At 44.2% G+C, this 18,960-nt stretch overlaps 1 protein-coding gene across 2 annotated transcripts in view; it reads left to right on the top strand.

The window, feature by feature from the left end:
- Positions 1 to 18,960, top strand: part of LOC143288121 (ubiquitin carboxyl-terminal hydrolase 32-like) — a 47,817-nt gene that overhangs the window by 15,028 nt on the left and 13,829 nt on the right. For both annotated transcript variants that reach the window (XM_076596409.1, XM_076596408.1), the window contains exons 11-24: positions 742 to 803; positions 1,675 to 1,780; positions 3,023 to 3,415; positions 4,128 to 4,268; positions 5,899 to 6,049; positions 7,230 to 7,387; positions 8,949 to 9,030; positions 9,571 to 9,645; positions 10,811 to 10,949; positions 11,695 to 11,800; positions 12,912 to 13,015; positions 15,087 to 15,156; positions 15,752 to 15,926; positions 16,828 to 16,979. In XM_076596409.1, coding sequence (XP_076452524.1) covers positions 742 to 803; positions 1,675 to 1,780; positions 3,023 to 3,415; positions 4,128 to 4,268; positions 5,899 to 6,049; positions 7,230 to 7,387; positions 8,949 to 9,030; positions 9,571 to 9,645; positions 10,811 to 10,949; positions 11,695 to 11,800; positions 12,912 to 13,015; positions 15,087 to 15,156; positions 15,752 to 15,926; positions 16,828 to 16,979 — 1,914 coding nt within the window. The remainder of the gene's footprint in view (positions 1 to 741; positions 804 to 1,674; positions 1,781 to 3,022; positions 3,416 to 4,127; positions 4,269 to 5,898; positions 6,050 to 7,229; positions 7,388 to 8,948; positions 9,031 to 9,570; positions 9,646 to 10,810; positions 10,950 to 11,694; positions 11,801 to 12,911; positions 13,016 to 15,086; positions 15,157 to 15,751; positions 15,927 to 16,827; positions 16,980 to 18,960) is intronic.

The raw sequence follows: 18,960 nt of genomic DNA, 5'->3' as shown, positions 1-18,960 counted from the left end.
AACTAGGCCTATGGTTTGCTCTGTTTGGCCAAATTTCGCGCGGCTAACAGTGAAAAGACGCCCCTCTTAGTCTGGCCCGCTCTTAGCCAATCAAACGCCTCTAACAGCTATAAGCGCTGAATCATTCCTTTGGCCAAGTACTCAGCTGGCATGTTTATTTAGATTTTTTGTTTTGTTCTGTTTGTCTTTTTGTAGTTTGAAACATTTATTTTGATTTTTTTTCCCCAGAACATTTGTTTGTATTTTTGCTGTGGGAACATTTATTTGCATTATATTTCCCCAGAACTTACCTGTTTGTTTGCTTGGGTTTTTTTTTTAATACTTTTTTTCCGTACTTGCATGAGTACACAAAGTGAGTCTATGTAATAACTCATTTTTTGTTTGTGTTTGTGTGTGTGTGTATGTGTGTCTTCGTGGTAAACATTAAAATTGGCATTTTTTCATCAATTGCTCCTTTGTGTAGTACGGTTTATTTTGTGTCTGGAGCACCCTTCTACCTGCATTAGTGCTCAGTAATTTATGATGGTATACTGCCAAGCTTACATCCAAAATGTTGTGAGTGGGAATCACAGACACCCAACATAAAAACAAACAAACAGCTGGCATATTCTCTGGCCGTCTGAACACATATAGTGCATAGTGTTGTGGTCTGATCAGTGAGGGGCTGTAGTATGATATGTGTAGCTGACTCAGGCATTTGTCTGTAACTGTGACTTACCAGTTTTTCTGCTCTGTTTTCAGATCTGTCACATTGGCCTGGGTCTTCGGCCGCAAAATCGTGAGGAAGAAGGAAAAATAGTTCAGTGAGTACGATAGTCATCTAGTCGTGTAGACTATTTCTTGTTCTGCAACATTCTCAAAACATGTTCAGATTGGTACAGGAATTATCAGACAGGACAAGTTCAAGGCAGTGCCATCATACACATTTCAGCAAAAAATTAACTCACTCAGTACGGCCAGTCCTCTCTTCTCCTCTACAGAGACCCTTCGGATGTCCAGTGGGTGTCTGAATGACCCAAACTTTAGCTTCCGTCATCAGAATTGTGGTATTCTTTGTCAACATTCACCTCTTCAGTATAAGAGCTTTCCGCTTGCAATATTTTGATGATGGTAACTGGGGTGAAACGCTGTTAATGTCGTCTCTTTCGCCGTTCATATGGAGAGAGTTACGGACCTGTTGCATACATGCGCATCGTTCAGAAACTAATAATCAGAATAAGTCCTGGTAAATATTCAAGTCATCATTTCATCAAAACATAAAACTGTTGTCAACAAAATACCCCCTGAAAACAAGAGTCACAGATACGTCAGTGATTAGAGTGGCCACCGTTCTTATGAAGGCATTGGAACATTGATGTCACATGGAGAGTTGATGACCTTGGCAAAAGAGCAAAGCACGTTGAACCAAAAAATTCTTAACTCACCATTTTTCAGCAGATTTCTCTCAAAAGACCTAATTTCTGGTCTGTAACTGGACCACACCACACCACACCACACCACAATAATAATACACATCTTGTTAGACCATACCACAATAATGACACACAATGACACCACATCACACCATGCCACATGAAAATAATGATACACACCACATCACAACAATGCAGCACAGTACAGTACAGCACAGCACAGAGGTACTTTCTGTGACCTACGGCAGCGTGTGTTGTTCAGGAACTGGCTGGAGCGTGAAGGCCGGCACAAGATGCAGGTGGGCCAGGTGTTTTATCTCATCAGCATGCAGTGGTGGAACACCTGGATGGAGTACGTCAGTGTCGGGGTGAGTTCCAGTGTCCGTTTCTCAAAGGAGGCATCACTGCGCTCGGACAGATCCATATACACTACACTACTTCTGCTAGGCTGCTAGCTGCCTGACCAGCATTATAACCGAATGCACAGTTCAGGCCTTGAGTGCATGCATATGTATTTGTGTACCTATTCAGAGTGGATTTCTTCTACAAAATGTTGCCAGAGGACAACATTCTTATTGCCATGGGTTCTTTTTCAGTGCGCCAAGTGAATGCACATGGGACCTCAATTTATCGTCTCGTCTCATCTGAAAGACTAGACGCTCAGGTTGATTTTCCAGTCAAACTTGGGAGAAAAGGTGAGACCAGGATTCAAACCCAGACCCTACACTACAGACACTGTATTGGCAGATAAGTGTCTTGACCATTCTGCCATCTCCCGGGGTGAGTGTCTGTATGTTCGTCTCTGCTGGACAGGGCGAGGGGGTCAGAACCAAAGTTATACGTTGTGTGATGATATGTTGTTATTTTTGACTTCACTAAGTCATTGAACTTGTCATGACTTATGATAGATGTACAACTGTATGTGTCTTTATATATATATATATATATATATATATATTATTATTATTTTTTTTAATTTTTTCCAGTGTGCTTGTCTGGTTTCTTTTTTTTCTGTGCGTGCGTGCGTGCATGCGTGCGTGTGTGTGTGGAAAGCCATATTGATTAGAACAAATAAAAATAGATGATACAGCTGTGGATCAAGTGTTGCAGAAAAAAACATGAAAGAAACAAATGGGGGCATCTTTTTTCATGAGTGGACTAACCTTGCAGGGAATGGGAAGGTATAATTTGAACAATGTACGCTTGCATGTAAGTCTGTTATCGGTTAAATGAACAAACAGATAAATACAATAAAATTTTAAAAATCAGCACCACCAGATATTCAGGAAAGAATATGATGAACAGTATTCACAAGGACAGAAAAGGGAAAACTCTTAATTTGTGCACTCCCTGCAAGTACAAATTCTCCATCAGTCATGGTGGCTGTGATGACTGCTCTCATTACATTGAATCACAAAGGAAGAATATAGCATGTTCCTGAAAATTCTCTAAAAAATTTCAAGTTTGTTCCTGATTTTTGTTGTATCATCTGTTCCTGATGGTGGTAAGATTATTTTGGAGTATCAGGTACAACGTATATCACTGTAGTAGCAGTCTTTACAGCGTAGTAGGCTGGTGGTGCACTGTGAGTGTGGTCTTCCTCCCAACAGGTGGGTGAGGCACAGAGCCAGGGCCTCTCCTCCTCAGCCAACTCCACCCCCAAGCACCGCATCACCAAGGGGCGGGGAGGGGGCGCCGTGGCCAATGCCTCCTCCTCCTCCCTGGCCTGGGAGGATGAGGGCGTGGTGACCATCAGTGTCACCAGGAGCTCCGGCGCCGGGGCTGCACTCCCAGTCGACACCAAGCCCAACGGTGGCGGCAGCCCCCGTCTAGGGATGCACAACGCGCGCAGGCTGGGGGCCAGCCTGGCCGCCCCAGACATGGGGCTCCAGTCGCACAGTCCCAGCACCTCGCCCAAGCTGAAGCGGAAGATCCTGCCCCCTATCGCTGTGCGTCCCCCAGCCATTGACAACAGTCCTCTGCTGGCGTCCTCACCTCACAAGGTGTGTGTGCGTGTGTGTGTGTGGGGGATGGGGGGGTGTCAGGTGGGTGGGAATGGCTCATGTCAGGTGTTTTGCTTGATGGACAGTTTGTTGGTTGTTTTTTTGGCCCTGAAGGATCCAGGGTAAAATGGTTTTTTGTTAGTTTTTTTTTGTTTTAATCTCAGAAGAACACGCTTAGACGTGGAAGATCATGATGGTGACTTTAAGGGTGATTGAAATGCATGTTCTTAAGCACACAGAAACCACCAAACATTAAGCAAAACCCTGGTAATGAAAACAAAATGGAGCACTGTCAAAATGATTGCTCACAGAAGAGATACTGTTTCAAATTTGTGACAAAAAGTTATATCACTTGCAATTGATAACTAATAAATAAGTATGTATTGGTATTTGAATATCTTATTGCTACCCCTTAACGTTTATATGCATAACAAGTATATACCCTGAATGTATTTTTTCCCTTGTGTGTGAAAAAGATAGTGCCAGAAGGAAATATAAAGGATTTGATTATGATGTGGCCTGTATTTCTGTCACCACCATTTGAATAGGTACGTGTATATGCATGCACACTCGTGTGTGGATTGGCATATGTGTGTGTGCACGAGTGCGCGTGTGAGCATGCGTGTGTGTGTGTGCACGCATGTGTGTGCATGATTTGAAATGATCGACTAGCGCTGACAAGGTGCTGTTTTCGTTGGCCTGCTGTGTGCAGTTTTCCTCGCTAACAAATGAGGGAGGGCGTCTGCGGCGTGACATCATGCTGGTGCGGGGCAAGGACTTTGAGATTGTTCCGGAGCCCATCTGGCGGGCTCTGGCCAGCTGGTATGGTGGCGCCCCTGCCCTTCCAAGAACTGTGAGTGTTGAATGTGGTGTTGGTGGTATTGTGTTCTTCCGTGCCTTTATGTATTTGTTTTGCTGAGGGCATTCCTACAGCTATTTTATGTAAGCTGCATGCGGATGGTTGATTTATGGTGTGTCATTATCAGTGTGTGAATTGTGTGTTAGGAGTGTGTCCAGGGGCATCGAGTTGCATCATGCAAGATTATGCGTAATATAAAAACCGTTCATTATTAACATCATCATTATTATTATTATGTCACTACCCTTGTCCTTCCAAGTGAACCTGCTTGTTTTACTTCCCCTTGCGCAAGTCAGTCAGAAGGGCACAGGCAGTCAGCTTAGTTGTGACAGGAGCATTCCAGCAACATTTGGCAGCAATTTCTGGACTAATTTTTTTTTTTTAATATGTAAAAAAAAAAAGGGAGGGGGAAAAAGAAGCTTAGAACAGACGTTGATCAAACATAGATGGAATATAGGGTCACGGAAAGTGCTTCTGATTCCACAGTTATGAGTGAAACCAAAACTAGACAACGGATCATGAAATCCATATGCTATGGTCTACGCATATGACATGGCAAATCATGGATTTGTGCTGTGGGAGAAAATGTATGTATGAATGCACAGTAGTTAAAATTTTGAAATCAATAGGAATGTTTTCCTTTCCAGTGTTTATGTTGCATTTCCAAGTCAGAGGTGTCTGTAAAGCGTTCCTGGTGTTCAAGGTCCATTTGCCATAGAGGTCTATGATCCAGAATAGACATTTTTGTTACGTAAAAAATATAGAAATTGATGACTGTTTCAGATGTTACGGCTGCGGATTGCGTATTGCAGGAAAAAGCAAAACAAAACTAAAACAGATGGCAGCACCTTTTTTTCAGGGGCAGATCAACTCAGATGGAATTTGTAGCTCAAACAGTGTGCATGTGCACATAGATCCGTAACAAGCTCAGAGGACCATAGACGGCTAGCTCATGAAGAAGGTGGTGAATGAACCTTTTTGCAAAGAAAATGAAATTGACAGCACTAGATCTTCAGGAAGGAACACAGTGAACGCTGATTGTATTTTACAAGAATGACAGAGAAGTATTATTTGTGAGAATAATATTGGAAATTTGAGCTTTTTCTTGATCTTTTGTTTTTTTTTGTTCCTGCCAGTATCAGTTTCAGTTTCTAAAGGTGGCGTCACTGTGTTCGGACAACTACATATACGCTACACCACATCTGCTAGGCAGATGCCTGACAGCAGCATAACCCAGCGTGCTTGTCAGGCCTTGAGTACATGCTTATATATTTGTGTACCTATCAGAGTAGATTTCTTTTTACATAATTTTGTCAGAGGACAACACTCTCGTTGCCATGGGTTCTTTTCAGTGAGAGGGAAGGTGGCATAATGCTTAAGACGCTCAGCTGCCAATGCAAAGAGTCTGTGAGGGTGTGGATTCCAATCCCACTCTCGCCCTTCCTCTCAAGTTTGACTGGAAAATTCAAACTGAGCGTCTAGTCTTTTGGATGAGAGAATAAACCGGGGTCCCGTGTGCAGCACACACTTGTTCCTGACGGTAACAATTTTGGGGTGGGGCATGTGGACGTATGATTTTGCAAGTGGACTGACAATTGAGGGTATTATCCCTGTGACATGACAGGTGATCATGGTGAACCAGGGGGACGATACCCCAACCCTGGAGCTGTACCCACTCAGTGTCAAGCTGTACCGCCACCACCTGCCCTCCACCCGGCCCCCACCCTCCACCACCTTCACTGGCATGATGGCCGGCATTGGGGGCATTGCCTGGAGTAAGTTGGGAGGGTCAGGGGATGGTTGGAGGAGGGGTTGAAGGGGGCTGGAGGGGGAGTGGGAAGGGGGGGGTGACTGGCAGGTCAGGATATTCTTGGTGGGTCATGTTTTCTTGGGGGGGGGGGCTGGTTTTTAGGGTTGTGGGAATCAGGGTTTTCTTGCAAAGGAGTTGGAAGGTCAGGGTTTTCTTAGGGGGTCTGGATTTTCTTGGGGGAGGGCTGGTGGATCAGGGTTTTCTTGGAAGGGGGCTGGTAGTTCAGGGTTGTGGGAATCAGGGTTTTCTTGTGGAGGGGGTGGACGGTCTGGGTTTTCTTGGGGGATGGCTGGCAAGTCAGGGTTTTCTGGGGGGAGATCTGGCAGGTTGGGGTTGTGGGGTTAGGGTTTTGGAGGCTGGCAGACATATGTACAAACATACATTCACACATACACACATACACTCACTGAAATATGTACAAACATACATTCACACACACATACACACACACAAACACACAGACACACACATATACACACACACAAACACACACACACACACACACACACACACACCACACACACACACACACACACACACACACACACACCACACACACACACACACACACACACACACACACACACACACAACAATAACCAAGTGGTTAAAGCATTGGACTTTCAGTCTGAGGGTCCCGGTTTAGAATCTTGGTAACGGCACCTGGTAGGTAAAGGGTGGAGATTCTTCCGATCTTCCAGGTCAGCATATGTGCAGACCAGCTGGTGCCTGAACCCCCTTCATGTGTAAATGCACGCAGAAGATCAGATACTCAAGTTAACGATCCTGTAATCCATGTCAGCATCGGTGGGTTATGGAAACAAGAACATACTCAGCATGTACACCTGGCAGAGTAAATATACAAAACAGTCATACACGTAAAATGTTACATGTCTGTCAGGATTGTGTATGTGTGGGTGCCTGAAATCTGATTGAATGACACAGGAAACGAATGATGAGTCCCCACTGGCAGCCGTCAGTCGGCTCTAACCCCAGGTAGGCAGCGTGTTAAGTAAATGACCCCATACTTGTAAAGCGCTTAGAGCTTGGGTCTCCTTCCGAGGATAGGCGCTGTAAGTATCCATATCAAATCAAAATCAAATCGAATCAAGTGAAACTGACGCACGTATTTATGTTGCTGACAGACCTGGCCAACAGCTCCAACACTCCCCGCCGGACGCTGGCCTACACGGCAGCCTTCAGCCGCAAGCACACCATGCAGCAGGTGTACGAGTTCCTGTGCAACAAGCTGCGCTTCAACAGGGAGGACGTCCGTCTCTGGAAGATCAGCATGAAGGATGAGGTGAGGGTGGGTGGGGGGGAAGGAGTTGTTTTACTCTGGGGGGGATGTGGGTGTGGTTTGTGGGTGTGTGTGTGTGTGGAGGGGGGTTTGCTTTGTGGGGGTGTGGGTGGTGTAAGGGTTTTTTGGGTGGTTTTGTATGGGGGTGGGTGTGCGTGGGGATGGTTGAGGTGAGTGTGTGTGTATGTGGTTTGGTGGATGGGTTGTCGGGGTTGTGGGTGGGTTGCTGGGAGTGTGTGTGTGTGTGGTTTTGTGGGTGTGGGGGATGTTGTTGGTGAGTTGTTGGGAGTGTGTGTGTGGTTTTGCGGGTACAGGGGATGTTGTGGGTGAGTTGTTGGGAGTGTGTGTGTGGTTTTGTGGGTGTGGGGGATGTTGTTGGTGAGTTGTTGGGAGTGTGTGTGTGGTTTTGCGGGTACAGGGGATGTTGTGGGTGAGTTGTTGGGAGTGTGTGTGTGGTTTTGTGGGTACAGGGGATGTTGTGGGTGAGTTGTTGGGAGTGTGTGTGTGGTTTTGTGGGTACAGGGGATGTTGTTGGTGAGTTGTTGGGAGTGTGTGTGAGGCAGGGTTGTTGGGGGTGTGGGGTGTATCCAGATGGGTTTGTGGGATGGTTGGGTGAGGGCGGAGAGGTGTGGGGGTTGGATGGGAAGTGTATGGCGGATGCTTTAACTGAAAGTGTTAGCTCTCTGCAATTTGGTTGAGCACTGTTGCTGAAGGTTAAAAAAAAAAAAAATGGGGGCATTATCAGGGCAGATGTAAATGACAAAGTGGATGATGCATTTTGGCCTTCAGTGAAACAGGAGAGAAGTGCTGTGACTTTCACCTTGAATGAATGCCTACATGTGGGAAGACGCGTGCTCACTTTTGCTTTCAGATGCTATTTCAGATCTTTGGCTTCTCCCCATAAAGCAGTGAATGTGATGTATGAGTGAGAAAGTCCACCTTCCTGTTTGTTTTCTTCATTTTACGTAAAAAGAAATTCAGGTGTTATGCGTTGATTATATTAGGAGTGCCCTAAAGACCAAACCTGAGGATACATGCAGCATGTGGATTTATATGGAAGAATGTGGAAGACATTTGACGTTTTCAGGCAGCAGGTGGCAGAAATATTTAGATCCTTATTTGCCAATACAGTGTCCGTAAGAAGGGCCTGGGTTTGAATCCTGGTCTCAGCGTTTCTCCCAGGTTTGACTGGAAAGTCAAACTGAGCATCTAGTTACTCAGATCAGACCATAAACCAAGGTCACTTGTGCATCATGCACTTGGCTCACTGAAAAGGAACCCATAGCAACATAAATGTTGTCCTCTGGCAAACTTCTGTTGAAGAAATCCATTTTTATAGGTATACAAATATATATGCATGCACTCAAGGCCTGACTAGCACGTTGGGTTATGCTGCTGTCTGGCATCTGCCTAGCAGATGTGGTGTAGCGTATATGGATTTATCCGAACGCATTGACATCTTTTTGAGAAACTGAAACTACCTTGCAGATGTGTAGTGTATATGGATTTGTCCAGACGCAGTGATGCCTACTTCAGAAACTGAAACTAAACTTCGTGTTTTCAGCAAAACCTGACGTTACTGGATGACGAGCTGCAGACTGTGGAGGACGCGGGCGTGGACGACAACCAGCCCATCCTGATTGAAAGTCAGTGAACCTGAATCATTGGTGGTCTGATTCTTGGTGTGTGTTTGTGGGTGCGTGTGCGTGTGCGTGTGTGTGTGTGCGTGTGTGTGTATGTGTGTGTGTGTGACGGTGGGAAAGTGATGTGTGAAGTGGGAATGGAAAGTTATCTGGGTGCTTGTGTTCCTGTTTGTTTCTGTGAGGTGGTTTGGGCACATCGTTGAGAAATGAGTGCTTATGTCTTCACAGAGTTTTCAGAGGGATGGGAGTGAATTCAGCTGAGAGTGTGCGTCTGTCCTTACGTGTTTTCATGCACGGTGGTTTGTGATGGTGAATTCAGCTGTTTCTTTTTCTTTTCCGGTATTTTGATTTATAGAGGTGAATTGGGCTGAGTGTTTGTGTCCTCATGTTTTTTTTCTCTGTGAATGTGATTTGTGGAGATGTGAATGGTGGAGAGTGTGAATTAGCTGAATACTTCTTATCACTGTTTCAGTTTGTGGTGTGGTTCATGAAATGAGTGTGTTAAAAAAAAAAAAAAAAAGTATATGATGTGTGTTTCTGCAGTTCGCAACAAAGATCTCACCTGGCCGGAAGAAATGTCCCAGCTTGCCAAAAACAAAACCTTGAAAAAGGATGAGGGTAAGTTGGTAACATGGTGGTTTTTCTTTCTTTCTGTCTTTTTTCTCCTGAGATTGATACACAGGTCTGATGGTTTGTTGGTGGGTTTTTTTTGTTTTTGTTTTTTGTTTGTTTCACTGTCTGCATTTCTTCCTCTGTTTCCTCTTCTTTGCTGTGTCTCTCCATCCCTGTCCCCCCCCCCCCCCCTTTCTTTCTTTATGTATGTCCACTTCTCTTTCTTTTTTCTTGTTTTATCAAGTTGTCGGTGTCAGTTTGATTGAATGGATCTTCATGCCTTTTCCAGATCTTTTTCTTTTCAGTGTATATGGATGAGTCAGGCATCTGCATCGCAGATGTGGTATAACGTTTATGGATTTGTCCAAACCCATTGACACCTCCTTAAGTAACTGAACTGAACGGAATGGATGAGTCCACCTGGTTTGGTTCCTTGAAACAGAAATTTTCTCGGGGATTGATAGTGAAGACGTTTTGACGCCCTTTGTAGTGGACTGGGTAATAAGAAACAATGATAATTGGAGGGTGTGGGATCAAAGCCCATACTCATCAGAATTTTCTTCTCCTCCACTAGACCTTGATTGGTGGTCTGGACGCCAGTCATTCGGATGAGACAATAAACCGAGATCCTGTGTGCAGTATGCGCTTAGTGCATATAGATAAACCCACAAGAAGAAAAGGTTGTCCCTAACAAAGAAATCCGAAGGAAAATTTACTCTGGTATACATGTGTGTGCATGCGCATGACTGAAGCCTGACTGAATGACACAGGAAATGAATGAGGAGCGCCTGACTGCAGCTGTCAGTCAGCTCTACCCAGGTAGACAGACTGTTGTGCAAATTGTAAAGAGTTTGGTCTCTGACCAAAGATAAATGCTGTGTAAGTATCAGGTAAATCAATTGACTCGTATGCGAGTTTGGTCTGTGGATGATGACGGATGCATTATATGTCATTAAAACAGTATATGTGCATGTGGGTTTGGTATCTGACTGAAGATAGTCACTCTGCATGTATCAATAATAATAATTATTGGGTGTGTGTTTGTGTGTGTGTGCATGCATCTGTGCTTGTGCGTGTGTGTGCGTTTGTGCATGCATGTATATTTGTGTGTGTGTGTGTGTGTCTCTGCGTGTGTCTGTGTGTGTCTCTGCGTGTGTGTGTGTGTGGTCAGTGCCGACGACGAAGGGTGCGACGGGCCTGAACAACCTGGGCAACACGTGCTTCATGAACGCGGCCCTGCAGTGTGTGTCCAACACCTGGGCCCTCACCCAGTACTTTGCCGGGGGGCTCCACCTCTTTGAGCTCAACAGGTAGCTAGCTGCCTCATGTTGCTGCTGCTGCACCTTGTGTGTGTGTGTGTGTGTCTATCAGGCATCAGAATAGTCTGTGGATCTACTAATTTCAGAGGATTGGGGGGGGACCGCTGATCACGGTTTCGGTTCAGGCAGCCACGGATTAAAATTTTTTTATGGAGTGCAATTTCATTCTCAAATGGTATTCTTAAACAGCTTGTTTTGTTTTTGCACGTGTTCGTTATTCTTAAACAGCTCATTCTGTTTTTGCGCTCTTTCCGCAAACAAGTGTCTGCGCCAGTTTTATTCAGTGTTTAATTGCTATCATGTCTTCCATCATCCATGGGGGTAAGGGCGTCCCCTGGCCTCCTGCCTTCTTCAGAGGATTGGTGTATTCTGATGCCTGGGACTGTGATGTATTCTGATGACTGGTCTATGTGTGTATGTGTCAGTGTCTGTGTCTCTCTGTCTGTGTCTGTGTGTAAGAACATGTACCAGCATTGTCATGTGTGTTTACAACTTTACTGCAGTTGTATCATCCAAACTTTCTTGGGTGGATGAGTGATTCACTTTCTGTTGTTACATTGTCAGATACATACATATATTGTGTGTCAGGATTTCTTGTTTGTATATTGGGTTTACCCCTGTTTGTCTTTATTTCACCATAAAGCAGTCAGCACTGGATTGTTTTTTTGGTTTGGTTTTGTTTTGTTTTGTTCTGTGGTGCATCAGATATGAAGTGAAATTTCTGTTCTCCTTTCAGGGATAACCCAATCGGCATGAAGGGCCACATAGCTCAGCGCTATGGGGAGCTCATCAAAGACCTGTGGAGCGGCACGTCGAAAGCTGTGGCGCCTCTCAAACTCCGGGTGAGTTGTCTGCCTTTTTGCCTGGTCAGGAAACTGTGAATGATTTATGTTGCTGTGTTTGTGTGCCTGACTGAAGCCTGACAGAACGACACAGGAAAAACAATGATGAGAGCCCCAAAGGTGCTGTCAGTCAGCTCTGTCCTGGTAGGCAGCCCGTTGTGCAAATGAGTCCATGTTGGGTTTTTTTTGAAGCACGTAGAGCTTGGTCTTTGACTGAGGATAGGCACAGGATAGGCAATATATATGTATTCATATCAATCAATCAATCAGTTTATTGGTGTAACATTTTTCAGAATTGTATTGTGGCTTTTGGATGAGTCAGAGTGTTTCAGATGATAAAATGAACTGAGGTCCCTTGTGCAGCATGCATTTAGCACATGCAAGAAAAACCCATGGCAATAAAAGAGTTGTCCTTGGCAAAATTCTGTAGAAAAATCCTTACAGGCAGAAAAGGAAAGTGGGGGAGGGGGGTGGGGGTAGCGCTGCACATTGGCAGTCAGTGCGCTCATACCAGGGATAGCAACCCAAATTTCAGAAATTGGTTGTGACAAAAAGTGATAGAAAAGAATAGAACTATCATCCACAGCATTTTGTAAACTTGTAGGGTTTAGCTCTGAACTTAAGTGAGAAACGCATAAGACATACAAGAAAAGAAATATATATATATGCACTAAGACACAAATGTAGATTAGTGAACTAATTCAGAAATATGAACCATCACATCAGAAAAGCACAATATATGGCTTACATACACAACACACACATGCATGCACACACTTAGAACATGTGCATGCGTGCACACACACACACACACACACACACACACACACACACACTCACACACACACACACACACACACACACACACACACACACACACACACACACATGAGCACTGACAGAGAACATCCACCCACAAGGCAGCACACTTCATAAGGGTGAAAAACAAAGAGGGGAGGGGGTGGAAAAAGGAAAAAAGGAGGCAGAAGACTGCTTCATCACACCCATCAGCCATGCTTGATAAAGTTTCAAGATTTGTTTTGAAAGTGGAGGACAGAGTTCGTGAGTGATGGAATGAGTTTGTGTTGGGTGTGTGTGTGTGTGTGTGCAGTGGACCATTGGCAAGTATGCTCCAAGGTTCAATGGGTTCCAGCAGCATGACTCTCAGGAATTTCTCAGTTTTCTGCTGGACGGTCTGCATGAAGATCTCAACAGGTGAGGGAGGGAGAGAGGGAGTGGTTTCTTTCCTGTTAACAGGGAGAGGTGGTAGCTGTAGTGTGCATCTTCAGTGAACGCTGTGATCTCTTTGGTGTCTTACTGGAAAGTGATTCCTGTATGGTTTTAACCTGTCATCTTCATAATTATGGCACACTGTTGCTGGTCGTGTGCCCTGACGTGTGTGTGTCTGTGTGTGAGGGAGGAGGGAGTAAGATGGGGTGATTGTGTGTGTGAGGATGAGTTTGTGTTGTAGTAGACAATTGTTCGTTTTTCGTATGTTTTAGGTCTAGTTTGCATTGATTTTATCAAGTTATTATGATGCATATTTTAATGTTTGGTCGTGTTACGAAAGTGACTGTGCTGTTTATGTTTAATCTTATGTGTCTAAGCCAAGAGCCAAAAGACAAATTTTTGTGAGTTAACAGACAATAGAATTGTCTATTGTCTTATCTTCTTGTTGTTTTGAAGAGTAGTTGTGTGGAGTGTGTGTTTTATCCAAGTCACTGTGCATGAATGTGTGATAGAGACAGTAGAGTCAGGAAAAAAATCATAAGGCTGACTTTCAAAGACACAGTGCAAATTGTGAATCTGTGTGCAATGGGGTCAGGAAAAAATCATAAGGCTGACTTTCAAAGACACAGTGCAAATTGTGAATCTGTGTGCAATGGGGTCAGGAAAAAATCATAAGGCTGACTTTCAAAGACACAGTGCAAATTGTGAATCTGTGTGCAATGGGGTCAGGAAAAAATCATAAGGCTGACTTTCAAAGACACAGTGCAAATTGTGAATCTGTGTGCAATGGGGTCAGGAAAAAATCATAAGGCTGACTTTCAAAGACACAGTGCAAATTGTGAATCTGTGTGCAATGGGGTCAGGAAAAAATCATAAGGCTGACTTTCAAAGACACAGTGCAAATTGTGAATCTGTGTGCAATGGGGTCAGGAAAAAATCATAAGGCTGACTTTCAAAGACACAGTGCAAATTGTGAATCTGTGTGCAATGGGGTCAGGAAAAAATCATAAGGCTGACTTTCAAAGACACAGTGCAAATTGTGAATCTGTGTGCAATGGGGTCAGGAAAAAATCATAAGGCTGACTTTCAAAGAGACAGTGCAAATTGTGAATCTGCATGCAATGCAGTATGTGTCTGAATTTGGAAATAGATACTGTTTTTTTTTTTAATTTTTATTATGGACTGTTTAAAGTGTGCAAAATATAGTAAAAAGAATTCATTGAAAACATATCTGTTTTTATAACTTACTTCATGGTTATAAAAATATTCAGTTGAATATTTCATATTGTTGTCTCCTCCACAAACACATGTCCACTATAAATTCAGTGGACCAGTGTTATAAACTGCTGCTTCTGTATATTACATAGGATGTGTCATGAAAACACTTGTAATGCTTATTTTTTTAACAGGTTTGATCAGCAAAGTAGTGTCTGCATATTTCTGCTGTCAAAAATGGTTTGACTGAGAAAGTCTGTATTGCAAGTTGGGATTAATGACATTGGATTAGATTGGTTTGATAATATTTACATGTGGTGCACAAGAGATGAGGCCTTCCATGAGCTACATTGTGCTTGGGATAAAACACATTTTATTCCTGTTACTCTGATTCAGCTACTATGATTTTTCTTTTTGGCAGGATGTAATTGAAATGTAGGAATTTCCCTTGCTTCAGTAGGAGTTACAGTATTATATTCTTCTTCTCCTGCACTTATAGGCTGCTACTGCCACGTTCACTTGTATGAAGTTTACATGTATGACCCATATTTTTACCCCACCAAGAAGACAACATTATGTTCTTGTTTCCATAAATATAATCCAATGAATATAGGGAGTACTGGATCTTTGACTTGCATCTTTTTTCTTCTGCATGCACATAAACACAAAGGGTTCAGGCACTGACAGGTCTGTACATCTGTTGTCCTGGAAGATTAGGGGGAAAAAAAATCAATCAGCCCTTGACAACCAGGTGCTGTCACCCGGATTCAAACCCAGGACTCTTTATTTTTGAAAAACTTGATCGTGTGTGTGTGTGTGTGTGTGTGTGTGTGTGTGTCAGGGTTCATCGAAAGCCATACGTAGAACTGAAGGACAGCAGCAACCGCCCAGATCAGGAGGTTGCTCGGGAGGTATGCGTTTCCCGTCTGATTCTCTTCATCTCGTTCTTTCCTTCCTACCTCCCTCACCTCCTTTTGCCAGATTGTCATGCTCCTCTGAACCAGACTTACAGATGGAGAGAAGTCATCATGCACGTGTGTTTTCTGGCCAGCCTCTGGAGTCATTGATGAACCTTTCTGTGTGGTACCAAGCTGTCATTTTCCTAGCATCCGTGCAGGCCTAGAATGAAATTATGTTTAAAATAAAAATGGCCTTTAATATATTGATAATGATAATAATAATAATAATAGTAATCATAATGATGATAACAGTTAATGTAATGCGCAGAAAGAAATAATTTTTGAAATAAAGATGGCAGTAAAATGCATAGCCTTATATTGATAATAATGATATTAATAAAAGTAGTTATTATAAATCACATTGTATTGTGAAAAACTTTATGCCCCATTGATATATGATTATGTTGATAATGTTAATGATAATGATCATCATCATCATCATAATAATGATGATGTTATTGATGATGAAAAATTGAAAATAAAACAATAACACTAATAGTAATGATGATAATACTCTGTGTGTGTGTGTGTGTGTGTGTGTGTTCAGCAATGGGAGAACCACTTGCTGCGGAACCAGTCGATCATCGTGGACCTGTTCCACGGACAGCTGAGGTCGAAGGTGCGCTGTAAGGAGTGTAGCACCGTGTCCACCACCTTCGACCCCTACTCCTACCTCACCCTCCCCCTGCCCATGGACTCCTGTATACACCTGGAGATTCTAGGTCAGCGTCAGTGTGCATGCATGTGTGTGTGTGTGAGGTATGGTATGCATGTGCATGTTTGTGTGACTGTGAAATATGTGTAGTGTATGTTGTGTGTTTGCGTGTGCATTATGAGAAGCGTGTTTGTGTGGATATACTTGTGCTTTTGTATTTATGATTTGGAGAGAGTCAGCAAGTCGCTTTCAGTTTTAAAAAAGCGTCAAAGTGTGTGGACTGATACATACATGCTTGTCAACAAGTGATAATAGTATTAATTGTCGATGATTGTGTAACAAGCGTGGGTCTGAAGCAGTTGCCCTTCGGACATTCTTTTATGACTGCTGTGAAATAAGCATGACTGGATTGTAAGGTCAGTGGTGAAGATGGAACAGAGAGATTCCAGCTGACATGAGCTCTGTTTTCTGATCTTGAGCAAATTTAGGTCAGTAGGATGACTTGACATACATTTAGGTAGGATGGTTTTACATGCATTTAGGTAGGATAGTTAACTAGACACATGTTTAGGTAGGATGGCTTGACATACATTTAGGTGGGATGACTAGACACACTTGGATCGGGTGACTAGACATTCATTTAGACAGCAAGTTTTGAATTGGTAGCATATTTATTGACAATGAGGAGAATGTTGCCTTTCAAACCTAAATGCTTAGTGTAACATCCTAAGATAAAGTCCTAGCGTAACATTCTGAAATTTAGTTGTTAAGTCAGATATGAGGTTTAGTAAGTTTATAAGTAGACTGTTTCTGTGGCAAGTGTTGTAAAAAGAAAAAAAGATCTGATTTCTTGCGGCTGTGTGAAATAGTCATAGATAAAGGGAAAGGGGAATAATAATGCTTGTTTGACAGAACGACCTTTACAAAAAGGCGGTGTGTTTTGTGTGTGTGTGTGTGTGTGTGTGCAGTGAACCGCCTGGACGGCTCCACCCCGGTCAAGTACGGGCTGCGGCTGAACATGGACGAGAAGTACAAGGCCCTGAAGCAGGAGTTGTCCACCCTGTCGGGCATCCCAGCCGACCAGCTCCTCCTGGTGGAGATCCTGGGCCCCATCGTCAAGGTGACCGACACCGGGGATCGCAACTGTGCGGTGTTCTCTGCCCCCTCCTTGGTCGGTGCCCTGCAGGCCTCTTGTGCTTCCCCTCTGCTGTTTCTGCTAGTTAGGCGTCGTCACTGCAGCATTTCCTGTCTTCTCTCTCTGTTGTCTGTGGATTGTGATGTCCACAGGTCACTTTCGCTCTCCAGGGTTTCTGCTGGCCGCGGCTGTTCCATAGCCACTGGCTCAGGAATCAGTGCTGGAGTTCCTTGGATAGCCAGTGATTTCTGGAAATCTGATTGTTTTTTTTGTTTTTTTTTTAGATGTTGGCTTTCTCTTGTTTCTAGTGGTGCAGAAATGTCTTGTGGATGTGGGGTGTGACCTGTTTGCTAGGAGTTCAGAAATCTGTGGTGGGATCTTGGCTTCATTGTAGCCAGTGGTCCAGGTTTCTGCCTACAGAGACTCGGCTTCTCGACAGATCAGTTGAGAAACTTACATTGAGTTCAGTAGTGTATTAAATGGGAAAAGACTGATACTTTCCTTGGTTTGTTTGTGTCTGCATTCACATTTCTTAACGACTGCAAAACTTTCTTTAACTTTGCTGTGATGTGACGTGTGAGGGCACACAGTAATACAACTTGTTCATTCTCTGCTAACAACCAGGTTGTGAAAAGGGAAAGAAATTGTGGGCTGTGCTTGCGGCTGTCAGTCGTTATTGTACGTCATCTTTAACATGGACAGTTCTTCCCTGAGATGGTGTAGTTTTCAGCTGTGTAAAAGTGAGGGGTGGTGTTCAGGAGGTGGTCTGCAGTGTGATGTAGTGAGGGGCGGTGTTCAGGAGGTGGTCTGCAGTGTGATGTAGTGAGGGGCGGTGTTCAGGAGGTGGTCTGCAGTGTGATGTAGTGAGGGGTGGTGTTCAGGAGGTGGTCTGCAGTGTGATGTAGTGAGGGGCAGGTGTTCAGGAGGTGGTCTGCAGTGTGATGTAGTGATGGGTGGTGTTCAGGAGGTGGTCTGCAGTGTGATGTAGTCAGGGGTAGTGTTCAGGAGGTGGTCTGCAGTGTGATGTAGTCAGGGGTAGTGTTCAGGAGGTGGTCTGCAGTGTGATGTAGTGAGGGGTGGTGTTCAGGAGGTGGTCTGCAGTGTGATGTAGTGAGGGGCGGTGTTCAGGAGGTGGTCTGCAGTGTGATGTAGTGAGGGGCGGTGTTCAGGAGATGGTCTGCAGTGTGATGTAGTCAGGGGTAGTGTTCAGGAGGTGGTCTGCAGTGTGATGTAGTGAGGGACAGTGTTCAGGAGGTGGTCTGCAGTGTGATGTAGTGATGGGTGGTGTTCAGGAAGTGTTCTGCAGTGTGATGTAGTTGTAGGTGCAGTGTTTAGGAGGTGGTCTGCAGTGTGATGTAGTTGTAGGTGCAGTGTTTAGGAGGTGGTCTGCAGTGTGATGTAGTTGTAGGTGCAGTGTTTAGGAGGTGGTCTGTGATGTAGTTGTAGGTGCAGTGTTTAGGAGGTGGTCTGCAGTGTGATATAGGGGCAGTGTTCACGAGGTGGTCTACAGTACAAGGTAGTGAGGGGCGGTGTTCAGAAGGTGGTCTGAAGAGATGGTGTGTGTGAGGGTCAGCAGTGGATGGGTGGGTTACTGGCCTGATGGGGCTGCAGGCAGCTTCCAAGTGATGGCAGAGAAAAGACTGCTGCTGCTGCTACTTCCCTGCTGTTGGGCTCATGGGAATAGTGGGGGAGGGGGAGTGCAGGGAGGGAGGGGGGTTGGAATGCATGTGTGAACATGCATTGATTTGCATGTATGAATGTGGTGAATGGATTTTGATATGTGAACATTGGCTTGGTAGGTGGATGTTGATATGAGAATGTGAGTGTGTGTGTGTCTGAATTTGTGGGTTGATACCTGTGTTTAAGTGTTTGGATTTATGTTGTGCATGTTTATGTAGATGTATGCAGATGCATCAACTTTATGTATGTGCTTTCATCATGTGTGCGTTCAACATACACACATGCA

This window comes from Babylonia areolata, chromosome 12, assembly GCF_041734735.1.
Source record: "Babylonia areolata isolate BAREFJ2019XMU chromosome 12, ASM4173473v1, whole genome shotgun sequence".
Classification (NCBI taxonomy): Eukaryota; Metazoa; Mollusca; class Gastropoda; order Neogastropoda; family Buccinidae; genus Babylonia; species Babylonia areolata.
The sequence above is the reverse complement of the archived record's forward strand: the minus strand, read 5'-3'. Positions and strand labels throughout refer to the sequence as shown.